This window comes from Nycticebus coucang, chromosome 14 (genome assembly GCF_027406575.1).
Source record: "Nycticebus coucang isolate mNycCou1 chromosome 14, mNycCou1.pri, whole genome shotgun sequence".
In the NCBI taxonomy this organism is placed as follows: Eukaryota; Metazoa; Chordata; class Mammalia; order Primates; family Lorisidae; genus Nycticebus; species Nycticebus coucang.
In genome coordinates, this window is record NC_069793.1 from 13,161,711 (window position 1) to 13,177,830 (window position 16,120).

The 16,120-nt window shown below is 43.9% G+C and overlaps 1 protein-coding gene across 7 annotated transcripts in view; it reads right to left on the reverse strand.

The window, feature by feature from the left end:
* STX3 (syntaxin 3) overlaps positions 1 to 16,120 on the reverse strand; it is a 45,686-nt gene that overhangs the window by 17,721 nt on the left and 11,845 nt on the right. For all 7 annotated transcript variants that reach the window (XM_053561061.1, XM_053561066.1, XM_053561062.1 and 4 more), the window contains exon 2: positions 9,766 to 9,849. In XM_053561061.1, the coding sequence (XP_053417036.1) occupies positions 9,766 to 9,849 (84 nt within the window). The remainder of the gene's footprint in view (positions 1 to 9,765; positions 9,850 to 16,120) is intronic.

A 16,120-nucleotide genomic window follows, 5' to 3' on the forward strand; every position in this document is an offset into this window, starting at 1 on the left:
CTCTCCTCCAGTGGGTGATTCGCCTCTTTTTGAAAACTTGATTGTAGTTCTCCAAATTGGATTAAAAGTAGGAGAAATAGAACTTGAGCTCTCTAACCCTCCAGTTGGTATTTCCACCACTGGAGCAAGGGATTTTCCCCTCCAAAAATATATTGGCTTAGATGTGCCAGAGATTGAGAGTGGAATCACTTGCTGAAATGTGCAGAATAATTTTACAATGTAACAATACCATCAGAGTATAAACATACATACAGGTAACTACGCAAATATCTGGGAAGCATTTTAATAGTAGGCAAAACAACCTGTAGGACTGTATTAGTGCCATTATTCTTATTTATTTGTTTGTTTTTGAAACAGAGTCTCACTCTGTGACCTGGGTAGAGTGCTGTGCTCACAACAACCTCAGTCTCTTGGGCTCAGGAGATCCTCTTGCCTCAGCCTCCTGAGTAGCTGGGTACCTGCCACACGCCCAAGTAGTTTTTCTCTTTTTAGGAGGGACGGGCTCTCACCCTTGCTCAGGCTGGTCTTGAACACCCGCCTCATCCTCTCAGAGAGCTAGGGTTAGAGATGTGAGCCACTGCACCCGGCTTTAATGCCATTATTCAAAGAAGGGAACTAAAATTGAAAGAAGGTGTAGGTCACATAGCCAGTGACAGGGACAGCACTCGGTGACCTTCAGACTCCAAATGGGACACTTTTCCCATTCAACCTAACACTTACTCTTTTAAATTCCCTATTCTGTTTCACTTTTAGCAGAATCCAAAGCTTACCCATCTATAAAAAAGGACCTGTGTTACCACCCAGAACCTGGCTTTTTAGGTAACTCAGATATGGCCACCCTCCGCTTCCCCTTTGCCTCTCACATCAGACAATGGCCCCTCTTACAACTTGTGAAATGTCATTTCATCACACCATGTTTCCTCTTCCATCACATGCTTGTCTTGCCAAAGCAACTATACTGTTTTATGGGACTGAGGGAAAAAGGCTTTCTAGAATAAAATGCACTAACCAATTCAATCCTACAATTCCTCTACTAGGTATATATCCAGAAGACCAAAAATCACATTATAACAAAGACATCTGTACCAGAATGTTTACTGCAGCCCAATTCATAATTGCTAAGTTATGGTAGAAGCCCAAGTGCCCATCGACCCATGAATGGATTGATAAACTGTTGTATGTGTACGCCATGGAATATTATGTAGCCTTAAAGAAAGATGGAGACTTTACCTCTTTCATGTTTACATGGATGGAGGTGGAACATATTCTTCTCAGCAAAGTATCCCACGAATGGAAGAAAAAGTATCCAATGTACTCAGCCCTACTATGAAACCAATTATAACATAAGAATATGGGGAAAGGAGAAGGGGGGGGAGAATGAATGGAGGGAGGGTAATTGGTGGGACCACACCTAAGGTGCCTCTTACAAGGGTACACGTGAAACTTACTAAATGTAGAATATAAATGTCTTAACACAATAACTAAGAAAATGCCAGGAAGGCTATGTTAACCAGTGTGATGAAAAAATTTCAAATTGTATTAAAAAACAGTGGGGGGAAAGATGCACTACCATTTACAGGGACTTAGACTTTACATTCTCTATAGAATGGTTGTCTTAGAAATTCTCTTCTAAAGAGCACTCTGACCCAAAGTTTGGTCAACAGTAGAAAGACCGGAGACAGTTAGTAGCTGGGACATGACTGCTGGGCCTCAAGCTCAGTCACTCCAGGCATTTGGAGACTGAACAGCAGAGAATCATCCACCCCATGCACGGGAGAGCTGGGTCCTGGGTGCTCTACCACAACCTGCCTACGTGCTTGTCGAGGCCCAGCGAGCCCTCCACTCACACCCTCACCCACCCTCCACCCACTGTAGCTGCTCATTCCTCTATCCTCACCAACCCCACCTTTTGGAGGCATTTCAGGGACTTTAAAGATTTCACAACAATTTAGTCAGTTCACCAAATAATCCCAGACCCTTCTAGGACTTCAGGATGGGCAATTGGCCCAAATCACAGAACTTTCTTTTATGAAGTTTGTGACTTTTCTTTTTCTTCTTTCTTTTGAAAGTGCTGATTTTCCTCAAAGGTGACAAAATTTCTGAGTATTTCATGGTGGCAGCTTCATGTGATTCCTTTAGTGCAGTGGTTCTCAACGTTCCTAATGCCACAGCCCTTTAATACAGTTCCTGTGGGTTGCGACCCACAGGTTGAGAACCGCTGCTTTAGTGTACTTGCCAGATAACCAAAAAGTCATGAGGAGATTGGGGGAAGGGCAGGAAATCCCAGTAGGAAACTGACAAATACCCAGTCTAAAAGCTTAAGGGTCATTTGTATGTGTTTGAGATCAAGTACGCTGATACTACTTTGCACAATCTTATATTTAAGCACTAAAATTGACTGAACATATTTTTTTTCTTTGCTTTCTTTTTTTTTTTTTGAGACAGAGTCCCACTATGTCACCCTCAGTAGAGTGCCGTGGCGTCACAGCTCACAGCCACCTCAAATTCTTGGGCTTAAACAATTCTCTTGCCTCAGCCTCCCAAGTAACTGGGATTACAGGCACCGGCCACCACATGTGGCTATTTTTTTGTTGTTGTTGTCATTGTTGTTTAGCAGGCCCAGGCTGGCTTTGAACCTGCCAGCCCCAGTGTATGTGGCCGGCACCCTAACTACTGAGCTATGGGCACCAAGTCTTGAACATATATTTTCATCAGAAATGATGCCAGACCCTTTACGGTACTCTTGCGAGGTTGTCATCATCTGCTTTTTCACACATGAAAACACTGAGCCTCAAAGAGGTAGAGGAAGTTACTCCAGGCCATATTGCAACCCTGTCTCTGCAACCAGGAAAACACACAAGAACCACTTATGGAAGGTTCCTCTAACTTCTCCCCGAAGTTCATGTGCATTCAGCCTACACCAGGTTACAGTGCATGTCCACTGTTTTGTGAGACTGGTTCTGTCGCCTTACTTTTTCACCCTCTAACCACAGTTCAGCCCCCAATAAGAAGAGCTCTTTACACAGAGAGCCCTCGGGAAACATGATTGATGGAACCAACCCAAAAGTGGCTTTTGTTTGTTTTAATCATCATGTTAAATTTGAGCAAACATGTTCCAGATGTTTTTCTGTTGCTTTCTAAAATGCACTTTCAGTAATTTGTCAATATAAGGGAATCTCCATGGTAATAGGATTTAAGAAAATAAGTTAGATCAAACCACTGGGTTCAAATTTTGGCTCCACCCACTTCTTAGCAGTTTTATGACCTTGAACAAGCCACTTCCCTGTTCTCTTATCTGTGAAATGAGAATTACCATAATTCTAACTTTAGGGTTTTCTTAAGAATTAAATGAGATAATACATGTCAAATGGTTAACATAAAGTGCATGCTTCATTAACACTAGATGTGACAATAATAGAAAAGTAGCGATTACTGTACATTTATTAGATGCCACATACTACGGCATGCCTTTGCAAGCGTGACTCATTTAATCCTTACAGCAGTTTATAATGTTAACAAAACACTCTGATGTCATCAGCAGTCACCAAGGAAATCTGAGGACACCAAATCAACCACTCTTCGTGGTGGGTGTTGCCAGTCCTAATTACTATATTATACTAATCACCATCATCTAACCAAAAGGAAGGAGTTATTTTCAAGGCATGTACAGCTTCTTCCCTCTGGGCCTAATTAGCCAGTAGAATCTTAATCAGACAATGGAGAGCAGAGCAAGTGCTACTCTAGAAAATTGGCAGGTTGTCCTGGGCTAAGGTGAAAGGCTGAGCAAAAAGCTTTGTTTATTCTCCATAAGAATTATCCTGTAAACTTCCCGGTACCTTGTATCTCTAGCTGGGCATTAATTCCTACAGGCTTTTTGTTATAAACTTATGTGCCTCCCTTTCTATGTGATAAAAATAAAGAGGCTATAGCAGTCAAATAAATAATTGCCCCTTTTCACAAATTATTACACCTTTACTTTGCTCCCCAAATGACATAATCTAAAACAGCCCTCATATTAGAGCTTCTCAATCAAATCCTCTTCAATTTGTTCACTTACCTGTTTTATTTTATTTTATTTTTCACCATACACTGGTTTTATATACCATTTGACAAATTTTCACAGATGGGCGGAGGGAGGGTAATTGGTGGGACCACTTACCTGTTTTAGAAACAAGCATTGATAAGAAGGGCGGGAAAGTCACCTCAGTTAATCACACAACAGAAATCAGGTCCATAAGGGGCTTTTCAAGACTAGTATTTCAACTCTCCTTTTATAAACTAAAAGAAAGATCTCAGAATTGCACTGACCAGCTGGGGCTTCAAGACTGGTTGCCCCTTGTAGTTCCCCCAGCTAGGTGCTCCCACCCCACCCCACAAGGCTCTGCAACAATCTCTCTAGTCTCACTTCTCCCAGTCCGGACTCAGCCCTCTCAAGGGCTGGGACCATGTGCCGCTCATCTTTTACCACCTGACATCCATCACTGTGTCAAGCATGTGGGGTCACTCAGTAGGAATTTGTTGAATGAATAAATGAATACAAGTAACTTAGGAGACAAGTGCACTTCACTTACCACTGCAAATAGCCTCAGTTTTTTCTTTTAAGCACACCTGCTATGGACTGAACATCTGTGTTCTCACACAAATTCATATGTTGATGCCTAATCCTCTGTGTGATGCTACCCTGTTTCCCCGAAAATAAGACATCCTCCGAAAATAAGACCTACTTACAGGAAAGATAAAACATCCCCTGAAAATAAGACCTAGCGCATCTTTGGGAGCACACCTTAAAATAAGACACTGTCTTATATTCGGGAAAACAGGGTACTTAGAAGGTGGGGCCTTTAGAATCCAAATAGCTCATGAAGGGGGAGCCCTCGTGATCAGATGGTGCCCCTACAGGAAGAGTCCAAAGAGCTAGCTTGCTCTCTCTCTCCGCTGTGTGAGGATACAAGGAGACCACAGTCTGCAGCCTAGAAGAGAGGCCTCACCAGAACCTGACCACTCTTGCACCCTAATCTTGGACTTTCAGCCTCTAGAATTGTGGGGGGAAAGTTTCTTTTGTTTATAAGCCACCCAGCCTATGGTACTTTGATAGAGCAAACTGGTCTAAGACAGCACTCCAAAAAGAAAACTTTATAATAGCATTTTCCAAAGTGTATTCGTTCATCCTTCTTAACAGAAGGTCCATGTCAGAAAAGGTTCCGTGAAAGACTAAATGCTAGGATTGTCAAGTCAAGCAGGTTTCTTTATTACAGGACTTCTTGGAGCCTTTAACAAGTTCACGTGCATTTTAAATTTCCAAGAGAGGAAAGGAAGAGGAAGAATTTTCAAACATATTTGATCACAGAAGGTCATCTGCATTTCACGCTGCCACCCATGACAGGTGGTTTGACCCACTAAGGAACCAGTCCCTGATCCTGCCCTTTCTTTCTTTTAAACAGCCCAAGAGGATGAATCACGATCAAGTCAGTGGCAATCTTGAACCTTTGCTAAGTTCTCACTTTCCTGGTGTCCCTTCCAGCTAAGGGTGACTATGACTGTTACCCTGTACCTGCCAGTGGGCCAAGTCAGCTTGAAGGATCTGGATCTTTTTCTTCTTTGATAAAAGGATTTTTGGACTTTTCTAGCTGCTCCCTTTCTTACTGCTTGCAATCCCTTGCAGGGTGATGCCAATGGAACTGTGACTCCATGGTGGCTTCAAAACACAAACACAAATTTTTTAATGGTCCTCCCACCAAGAGATGGGATCTATGCACTGCTCTCTTAAATTTGGCCAGCTTGTGACTGCTCTGATAATAGAGCAAGAAGTGATGTGCTGTATGACCTCCACAGCTGAGACACTTGCCTTCCAGCACTTAGCCCCCACAGAACAAGTCCAGTGGCCTGGAGCGAGCCACACTGTGAGAAACCCAAGCACAGAAGAGGCCATGTACAGGTGCTCCAGTTGACAGTCTCTGCTGGGCTTTTCCTTCCAGTGACCTCCTTCCAGGCATCAGACATCAGAATAAAGACATCTATATAAGCTTCTAGTTTCCCTGTGTTTGTCTTTCCAGTAAAAGCCCCAGAAACTGTGGAGCAGAAGATAATCCACCCCACACTGTGCCCTGTCTAGGTTCCTAACCCACAGAATCTGTCAGTATCACAAAATGGTTGTTTTGTTTCACTAAATGTGGGGGCGATTTCTTATATAGCAAAAGATAATCAGAGCAGACACTAACTTGCAATTGTAAGGGAAAAGCCAGGAGGATCACAAAGACCGTGATCTAGAACCCCCACACCACTGCACCATTCCTGACGCTAGCTACATAATTACGTATCTTCATTGCTTAAGCCACAGCTAATCAAAAGCATCCCTAAATGATACACCATGCTGCTGTTCGGGGTCACAGATTCAAGTCCAAAGCTCTCGTCCTTTGTCCCATGAGTTCCGTCAACCAACGTGCTTATCCTTCCACTTCTGGTCTCTCCCACCCTCCACAAACTGCAATCAGAATGATTTTCCTAAAACACACTCTAGCCCCATCATGTCCTTGCTTAAAACTTTCAAAGGCTCGCTATCACTTTGCAGTGCTTCATAACCTGCAGTAGGCAACAGAATTATCTGAAAGAATTTTCTCCGAATCCAAAAGTCTGAGCCATTCCAGCCCCTGTAAATTAGGTATGCGTATGTTCAAGAAGCTCCCCAGGCGATTCTGATGGCTGGACTAGCTCAGAGCCACAGAAACCTTCCCGCACTTCCTCCTTCTCCCTCCAGGCAGAGCTTGTTGCCATTTCTATTATCACATGATAACTTGTTAAAAATTTCTATCACCCTCACCAGGTAAGGAGACACTAGAGGGCAGGGATCCTGTCACACAGAATATTGTATTCCCAGCACCAATCACACTATCTGCATGATAGTAAGGACTCATATATTTTGATGAATAAATAAATGAACATAGGACAATAAAACCCTAATGTTTCTGCTTCTGAAGGCAGGTCCATTTCCTCTGAAATTTTGATCTCTCTGCCAACTGAGCAGACAGACCAAGGAAAATACAGACAACTGCAAATTAGACAAAAGTATGGAGTTTGTTATTTACCAGGTTCTGGCTTGGTCAGCCGAAGTAGCCTGAAAACCCAAGAGCCAATCCTTTGAATATAACAGTGTGAATCACATTCCAAAAATACCTTCACCTACACCTTGCAAATGCCTCTATGACCAAGCTGTGATTCATGCTATGAGCTCTCAGCAAATACCCAAGACAGACCTCCTGGAACGAGTCCAAAAAATAAGTTTGATCATAAGAGTGCTTTCCAAAGAAATCTACTTAACTGTAACCTGCAAGGTGTACTGAGCATGTTCCATATTATCTGAAATGAACTTTACCCCAAATCCCTATGATCTGAAATGAAATTTTATCCCAATTTCAAGGATATTTCCAGACCACATGCTATAAAATGAACATTGTGGCCTGAACTTATTCACAAGTACATTGAGCGATGGAATGTGATGAAAACTAAAATTTGCCAAATACATATTTACTAGATGACAGGCACTATGCTAGCCGATACTCTTTCTCATTTTATTTTAACCAGCAGGTAATATTCTTGCTTTCAAAGAAACTGGGGTTTAGAAGAGTTAACTTTTCCAAAGTCATCACCGCCAGTAGTGGGGCGAGCTGAGATTCCGACCGGAGTCTGTGGAGCCCGATCCTCACAATCTGTTCCCTTGTGCTCCTGTCCTACTCCCCCGGAGCCCATCCACGATCAGATTCAAGAATGGAGGAAAGTGACACTGCTGAACCCCATGCTAAGCACTTTCGGAGTGTTGCCTCCTTTAATCTCTAACAAATCTGGGAGGCAATTATTTTTCTCCCATTTCACAGATAAACCCACTGAGACTTTGAGAGGTTAAGGAAAGTGACCGAGATTGCACAAGTCATAGCAGATAAGGTATTTAATTTCAAAGACCAGGCTCTGCCCACTCCCCACGCTGCCCCCTTCTCTATTCTAAATATGATAGGGCTTCGTGGGTCTTTTTCCTAATGATAGCAAAGCATCAAACAGAGAGAAAGCAGCAATAAACCAAGCAGCCCTGGAGGTCTTGTGAAGTCTTCAAAGGGCCTCTCCCAAAACGCTATCATCCATTCAGTCCTTTTCTATCAAGATAATGCTTTCCAGATGTGTGATCTTCATGACAGCCTTGCAAGGTTAGGTACTTACATTCCCAATTTCCAGAACAGGACATTAAAGCTCAGACAGGTTAAGTAACCTGGCCAAGGTCACACTGCTATGAAATGCTTGAATGTGGACTCAAACCATGTTTGGAGGATAGAGCCCACTATCCCCCCACCTTGGGAGGAACACTGCCTCTCAGGGACCCTCATACTGGTTCCGGAGCACAGGGAGAACATAGTAATTGAAGAAGATTCTTATCTTAGGGAAAACATTCTTCATATCTGATTATCCAAGGCAAGAATGTAAGGATAAACCACGGTGACATCAAACATCTCAAACCCCTCCCCATATCCCCCACAAAACTGAAGGACCTTTTCCTCCACAATCCACAACTGAAATAACACTGGACTCACAAAACCCAAGTGTTGTTTGATCTCACTATGACTCCTCCGCCAGAAGGGCAGTCCCACCCACAAGGAGGGTGGGGACCTGCAGAGAGTTTACAGCCAACTTCCCCATCAGGCCACCACACGCTCGAGTTAACTCTTAAACCCATTCATTACTCTAACAGGTAAATGGGCATGACCTGTCAAATCCCACTCTACTCCACTGAAAGAACTGGAGGGTTCTGGTTATTCTTCCAAGTCCATAATTGAGAAGGATAAGAAGGGCCTACGTTCTCCCCCGCAAAAAGAATACCATGCCTCTTGTTCTCTTTCCAGGTAAATAAAAAACCCAAATAAAGATGCCAGAGTATGGTGGCAGAAACTTCAACAATAGTGAGCTTTTTGTTTTTTGAGGTATCATTCACTGAGCACACACACAGCAGATGCTACACTGTATGCTTTACAAACATTATGCCACATGAGCCTTACAATAACCCTCCAGGGAAATATATTATCAACCCCAAGTTACAGAAAAAGAAAGCAAGGCTCAGCATGCTACCTTCATGAAGTCAACAGCTAGTTAGAAGCAAGGCTGAGTTGTGAGCCCAAGTTCAGCTGGTTCCAAGGCCTGTATTTCCGCCCATGACACTCCTCCGCAACCTTCCCACCACTCGCTAACTACCTTAGCACCATCCCAACCAGGACTTTTAGGATCAGAGTATGTGCCTCTGTACACATAAGCTGGTAGTTTCTTGGTTTCTCAGTTATCCCTTGAATTAAGTCAAAAGGTCTATAAAATTTTTTGGAAGCAACAAATTTAATCTATTTGAATCATAGGCCTAAAGATGCATTTTTATTTTTACATTTACGGCTGTGACCCTGTGGTTGATTCTGTATTTAAATAATAAATTTTAGGCAGGAAAGGATATAATTAAAATACTACCAAGTAGCATTCAGACTTTACAAACACCTCTTCAATTATTACTATAGACAATTGACCTTCCGCTGAGTTTCTTAATAAAATTTAAAAAGTCAGAGCTTTCCAAGTAAGTATTGAAAAGAGAATCCCCTTGTAACTTCTTGTCCAGCCATCCTGCCCCAGCAGAAGACTGGGTGTGGCCTTTCTCTGCTACCTTGAAAGAGCCGAGGTTTTTTATTCTTAGTAAGGAAGCTCTGTTTCCTTAGATACATTTGGAAAAAAATACATGACGCTGCCTACCTCAGCGAAGAACTCATCCATAAAAGCCGTGTTGTCGATGGCAATCTCAACCTCATCGGTGTCATCATCCTGTGTGAGCTGTTTCTGTAAGAGAACAAAAGGAGCCAAGTGTGAATAAAAACAGTTAATAACTAGTACCACCGAAGGCTCACTAAGTACCAGGAGCTATATTAAGTATTTTATAAGTAACTTCCTTTAAAGCTCATGAGAGCACCACGACACATCAAACTCCGGTGCTGCAAAGTCTGAAATTAAATACTAGTTCTACCACTTAGTGACATTTTGCTAGGGGTAAGGGAAAAGGAAGGGGGAACAATCAAGTTACTAATCTTGCTGTGCCTAGGTCTCCTTATCTGTTAAATGCTGATGATAACACTATCTATTTCATAGGGATGTTTAAGGAATAAACGAGATAATATAAAAGTCTTTTGCACAGTGCCTGGTACACTGTAAGCACTCAATAAATCCTAGGTTTTGTTGCTGTTTGTGGTGGTGGCGATGGTGGTAGTGATGACCTATTACTGTACTTATTCTAGTTGAAGAAACTAAAAATTCAGGAGGTTAATTAAAATGGCAAAAGTTGCACAGCTAAAATGCGGAGACAGGCAGATTCTAACCCATCTTTTGGATTTGAACCCCACGTTCCTGATCCCTTGTCCGCACCGTTCAAACAGGTTCTAGACACAACTCCAAAACACAAGCTTCAAATCCTCACAGTAGGATCTTCCTGTTTTCAGAAACCACCTGTTACAAAGGAAACGGTCCTGTGTCACTCCCTGGCTGAAAGTTCCTATTTATAAGGAAGAGGAAGCCTGCCCCACCCCGAAGCACACTCTGGTGGCCCCCAGGCTTTCTCCAGCTCATCCAACTTCCTCTATGAAATCACAATGTGGTTATCTAAAGGAAGCGATTCCATTCCCACCCAGCATCAAAGGCCAGAGCTATTTGTACATTCTTCCTGAATGTGCTCCCGACTGCAGCTGTACTGCTCACTGCCGATTTCTAAGCACAGAGAGATCACTGGTTGTGGAGGATGGAGGTGGGACAGCGGGTAAACACTCTACACCTGCCTTTTCACGGCCTTCAGTGCCTCCAGCCATCTAAGTTAAAGGTAAGTCACTCTGGAGCACTGGAAACCCCACAAGCAAAGAGAGCCACTCACCCACTACCACCACCTGAATCTCCAGCAAGAGGAGTCACTGGGAATACCCATAAATATTGGGGTTCTCAAACTACCTGGCAAGTCCCCTGACTGGCTCTCCTAACATTCTCTGGCTGGTCTGGAACAATCAGCATCCCCAGCATAAAAGCCACATTCAAGCGAGTTGAATTTGAGAGCCCTGATTATTTTCCCAAAACTTGTCAGTCTGCGACCTGAAGTTATCCGATGACAACTCACCTCCTAGAATTTAAAGTCCCGCTACCTAACAGAACACACAAGGACTGTTAAAATCCAGCCCTAGTCGCACATCCTCCTCTGTGATACACTCTCTAGTCCAAGCAAGCATTTGGAACTCCTGGCATTTCCTGGACACACCGTTCCTTCCTATCACTGCACTGTCACACAAGGGCTCCTTCTGAAACACGTTCATCCAACTGGCAAAATTTACTCAGCCTTTAGAAATTGCTCAGACAACCTGGGTCGCTCACTTGACAGTGCCTCCCCCAAGCAAAAGTTAAAACCTCCTTAAGCTCCCTTTGCACTTTGTACAAACCTTCCCCACAACCATCACAGCTTACTATTATTTATCCCTCTGCTTAACTATCTTTCCCCACATATCACAGAGTCTTGGAGATTCAGGAGTGCTCCAGAGTAGACAGTGTGTGTGAACAGGACACCTTCCTTTGCAGGCATACCCTTCACCCTCCCCAGGTGATTCTGGGGAGGCTGTGAGTCATGATTCAAGCTCCCTGAGGAGTCTGAATTGTGAAGGGAGTCTGGAGGGAATGGGACCAGGTCAACCAAGGGCAGGACCCAACAGAGATGGCCATCAAACTCCCAGAGCTATCCTCGCTCCCATCCTTCCCTTGGCTTTGATCATGTTCTAACACATCTTCCTCAGTCTTCTTTCAATATACTGAACAGCATCCTTCCAGTACATTTCTTTTAATCATTTAGTCAGACTAAGCTTTTGTCACTTGCAATTAAAACTGAGTACTGTACTAGTCATTAATTAATTTATTCCACATGTCTACTGAGTACTTAGCACACACCAGGCAAATAACAGAAATGTAACCAACTTCAGCTGAATAAATAACTAGAGTTCACAGAGCCCAGCAGCCTAGATTCACCCATCAGCTTCTAAAGTCTGAGATAAAATGTTCCCTTCACCAAGTATCATAAACACTCAGGCCCCTCTGTATTCTCCACAAAGTTCTAGCTCCCAAGAAGATCTCTGTAATCCTCATTAGAAAACAGGAACCCCTTCCTCTTGGAAGGCAAGTTAATGAGCTTTTGTTCAGAGTGTCCTTACTTCAGACATCATCTGGAGACCCACGCTGAAGGGAGAGACTCCAAGTGTGTGTGACACAAAACCACACATGCATATCCCCACACCCAGCCTCACACATACATACACACACACATACACTCACCCACACAACACCCACCCACACGCACACATACACCTAGCCACACCACACCCACCCACACACATATACCCACACACACATACACCCACATGCACACATACACCCGCACACGCACACACACACATACACCCACCCACATACACACACATATACCCACACCCACCCGCGTGCACATACACACATATATACACCCACACACACACATACACCCCCACACACATAAACCCACCCACATACACACGCACATACATACACCCACACCATACCCACCCTCATACACACACACACATATACACACACATACATTTACCCACACCTACCCCCAGACACATACACATATACGAACACCCACCACTCACACATACAGCCACACTCATATACCCACACACCCCACACACACACATACATCTTCCCATACATATACCCACACACACATATCTACACCAACATACCCACACGTACACCCACACCACTCACACACATACTCCCTAGCATACATATACCCCCATACACATACATACACCAACATACCCACACATACACACACATATATACACCCACACCCAGCCACATACATACACACATACCCCACATATATACACCTCACACAAACACCAAAACACACACCCCACACACATCACACACACACCCACATATACACAAGCACACATAAAAACCACACACACACACACATCCCTACACCACCAACTCCATGCCTGTACATCCTCCACAAGATGTCAACTCAATCTTCAAACAACCACACATGCTGAGGAAGCGGGAAGAGGCAAAGTTTCTGGAGGCTGGGAACATCTGTGTCCTGAAGCACGAGAGGCAGGCACCTAGCTGTCCATTGTACTGTAAGGTCCTGAGACTCCCAAGAATATGCACATCGCTTGGCCTTGAGCAGGCTCTAGCCAGGCAGCCTGGTCCACCCTTTGTGAGAGAACTTTGTTACCAATTACGGGCTGTGGGAGCTTAACAAAGCCCTGTGCCCTCCTGAGATTCTTATGTGTAAATAGTAACATCACCACACACCCATGTCTTCTGTGAGGACTGTAAGAGATCACACATGGAAAGTTTCTAGCACAATACCAGACACACACCAGTGCCCTAATAAATACCAGTTTCCCCATCACCTGGTGTAAACAGGTAGGTCTAAAAGAACAGAAGCTCCTATGAGTCATCACTGCCCTCCTCCTCTTCTCCCTGCTCCAGAAGCCCTCACACTACAGGCTAAGTCAGTAAGATGAGTTACGCAGTGTCAAGCTGGCCAGGGTTCTGCACCTGTTCCATCCCATGCTAGTCACTGAGCCTTAAACAGATGGGGCAACCCCTCTGTGCCTCATTTTCCTCATCTGAGTAACAGAAATAAGAGCATGTTGCTGGGCCAGGCACAGTGGCTCATGCCTGTAATCCTAGCACTCTGGGAGGCTGAGGCCAGGGAAATCCCTTGAGCTCAAGAGTTCGAGATTAGCCTGAGCAAGAGTGAGACCCTGGCTCTATTAAAAATAGAAAAACTTAGCAGAACATTATGGCAGGCACCTGTAGTCTTAACTACATGGAAGGCTGAGGCAGGAGGATCACTAGAGCCCAGGAATTTGAGGTTGCTGTGAGCTATGATGATGCCACGGCACCCTAGCCTGAGTGACAGAGTGAGACTCTGTCTCAAAAAAATAAATAAATAAATAAAAATAGGTGTGTTGCTGGACCTTGCAGGAGCAGCAGGCCGTATACACAGTCGCTACCTCTATTATTTCTCTGCTCCAATCCCATAACATCCCTAATTCCCAATGCATGATGATTCTCTATAAAAGTCTTCAGCCTGTGTGTCCCATGATGTGGAAGCTACTGTGGCCCATTGCTTTCCACCAGACCCGCATGCACTGTCAACCTACTCTCCTGTCCTCTGCACACACCCCATTTATTCCTGCTCTGGGGCTTTCTACACTGCTCCAACTTGGAAACTCTCCATCATCTACCGTATTCACCAGACCTTGCACCGACGCCTACCACTTTCTCTGGGCTTTGAACCACTTCTTGCAAGGAAAAATATTCAATTCTCAACAAGCTGTGAAAAACTCCTTTCACGATTTCATTGCTACTAGTTCTCCAAGCTTCTTTGCGCTGGCAGACACAAGCTACCATTAAGATAGCAAAACCATGTTAAGACGGTCTGATTTGATTAACTGAACCATTACTTGTTTGAGATATAATAAACTAAACTCTTGATTCAAAACTGTACCTTTCATATTTAATGACCTAACATTAGCACTATGTCCCTGCCTTCCCTACCACCACCAATATACATATGACTAACACATCCCCCACCTTCCTCTCCTATCCAAACTCAGACCTCAACGCCCAGCTCAGGTCCCACTTTCCCCCCACAAAACTTGCCTCAGTTCATATTTTCAAATACTTTTATGAGTTGCAATTCTAACTTCCAAGGTCAATTTTAAGAAGCCTGAGATCAGATATAGTATCTTAGAAGTCTTTGGTAATGCCAGGGTACCTGGCACAGAGCTGGGCACACACCTATAAAAAGTTCATTTGGTGTCAACTGACTAAATCTGCCCATCATGTGCAAAGTGGTTGCATGCCTACGGCATTGCCAAAATTTACTCTCGGGTTTACAAAAGAGAATCCCTGCAAAGTCCATCCCCCTCTTCCCTGCCTCCTCCTTCTGTAAAAGATATATGTCGTCTGCCAGGGCTCACAACATTAAATAAGGTAACATTTTGAAGTTCCTCATGTAATGTATAGCACACAGTAAAAACTCAATAAAGTAACTACATATAAGATTTAACCAAGTCAATTTTTCTATGGCTTCAACCTGGACATAAGTGGTTTTTTTTGTTTGTCTGTTTTTTTGGACACAGAGTCACTCTGTTGCCCTGGTAGAGTGGTGCTAGAGTGTCATAGTGTCATAGCTCACAGCAACCTCAAAGTCTTAGACTCAAGGGATCCTCTTGCCTCAGCCTCCCAAGTAGCTAGGACTATAGGCACTCACCACAACCCCTGGCTAGTTTTTCTTTTTTTTTTTTTGAGACAGAGTCTCACTATGTCACCCTCAGTAGAGGGCCGTGGCATCACAGTTCACAGCAACCTCAAACTCTTGGGCTTAAGCAATTCTCTTGCCTCAGCCTCCCAAGCAGCTGGGACTAAGGCGCCCGCCACAATGCCGGGCTATTTTTTTGTTACAGTTGTCATTGTTGTTTAGCTGGCCTACGCTGGGTTCAAACCCACCAGCCTGGGTGTATGTGGCCAGAGCCATAACTACTGTGCTATAGGCACCAAGCCAGTTTTTCTATTTTTAGTAGGGAGAGGGTCTCCCTCTTGCTCAGGCTGGTCTCGAACACCTGAACTCAAGCAATCCACCCTCCTTGGCCTTCTAGGAACATAAGTATATCTTTGAAGAGGAAAGGAGAGAAAAAAAGATATGACTTTTAGGGATGAATGCAAACCTCAAGATTTTACCATCAAATCCCTTAATTTAGAGACAAGAAACCAAAGCCCAAGACCAAATGATGCGTTACTGACACAGACAGGAATGATGGATTTCCTTCTTCCCACACACGGTTTTTCCCACTGTAGCATGCTGCCTCCAAAAATATAAAATAACAATAATAAAGTTTAGCCCAAATCAGCAAATTCGAGGAAGAGGCCCTGTCAGCATATGTTATCCCGAGTCTCATGAAACTAGAACTCCCACCATGCTTCCCCTCGGTGTGGGCTCGCCCGACCCCCAGCAAGGACTCCTGCC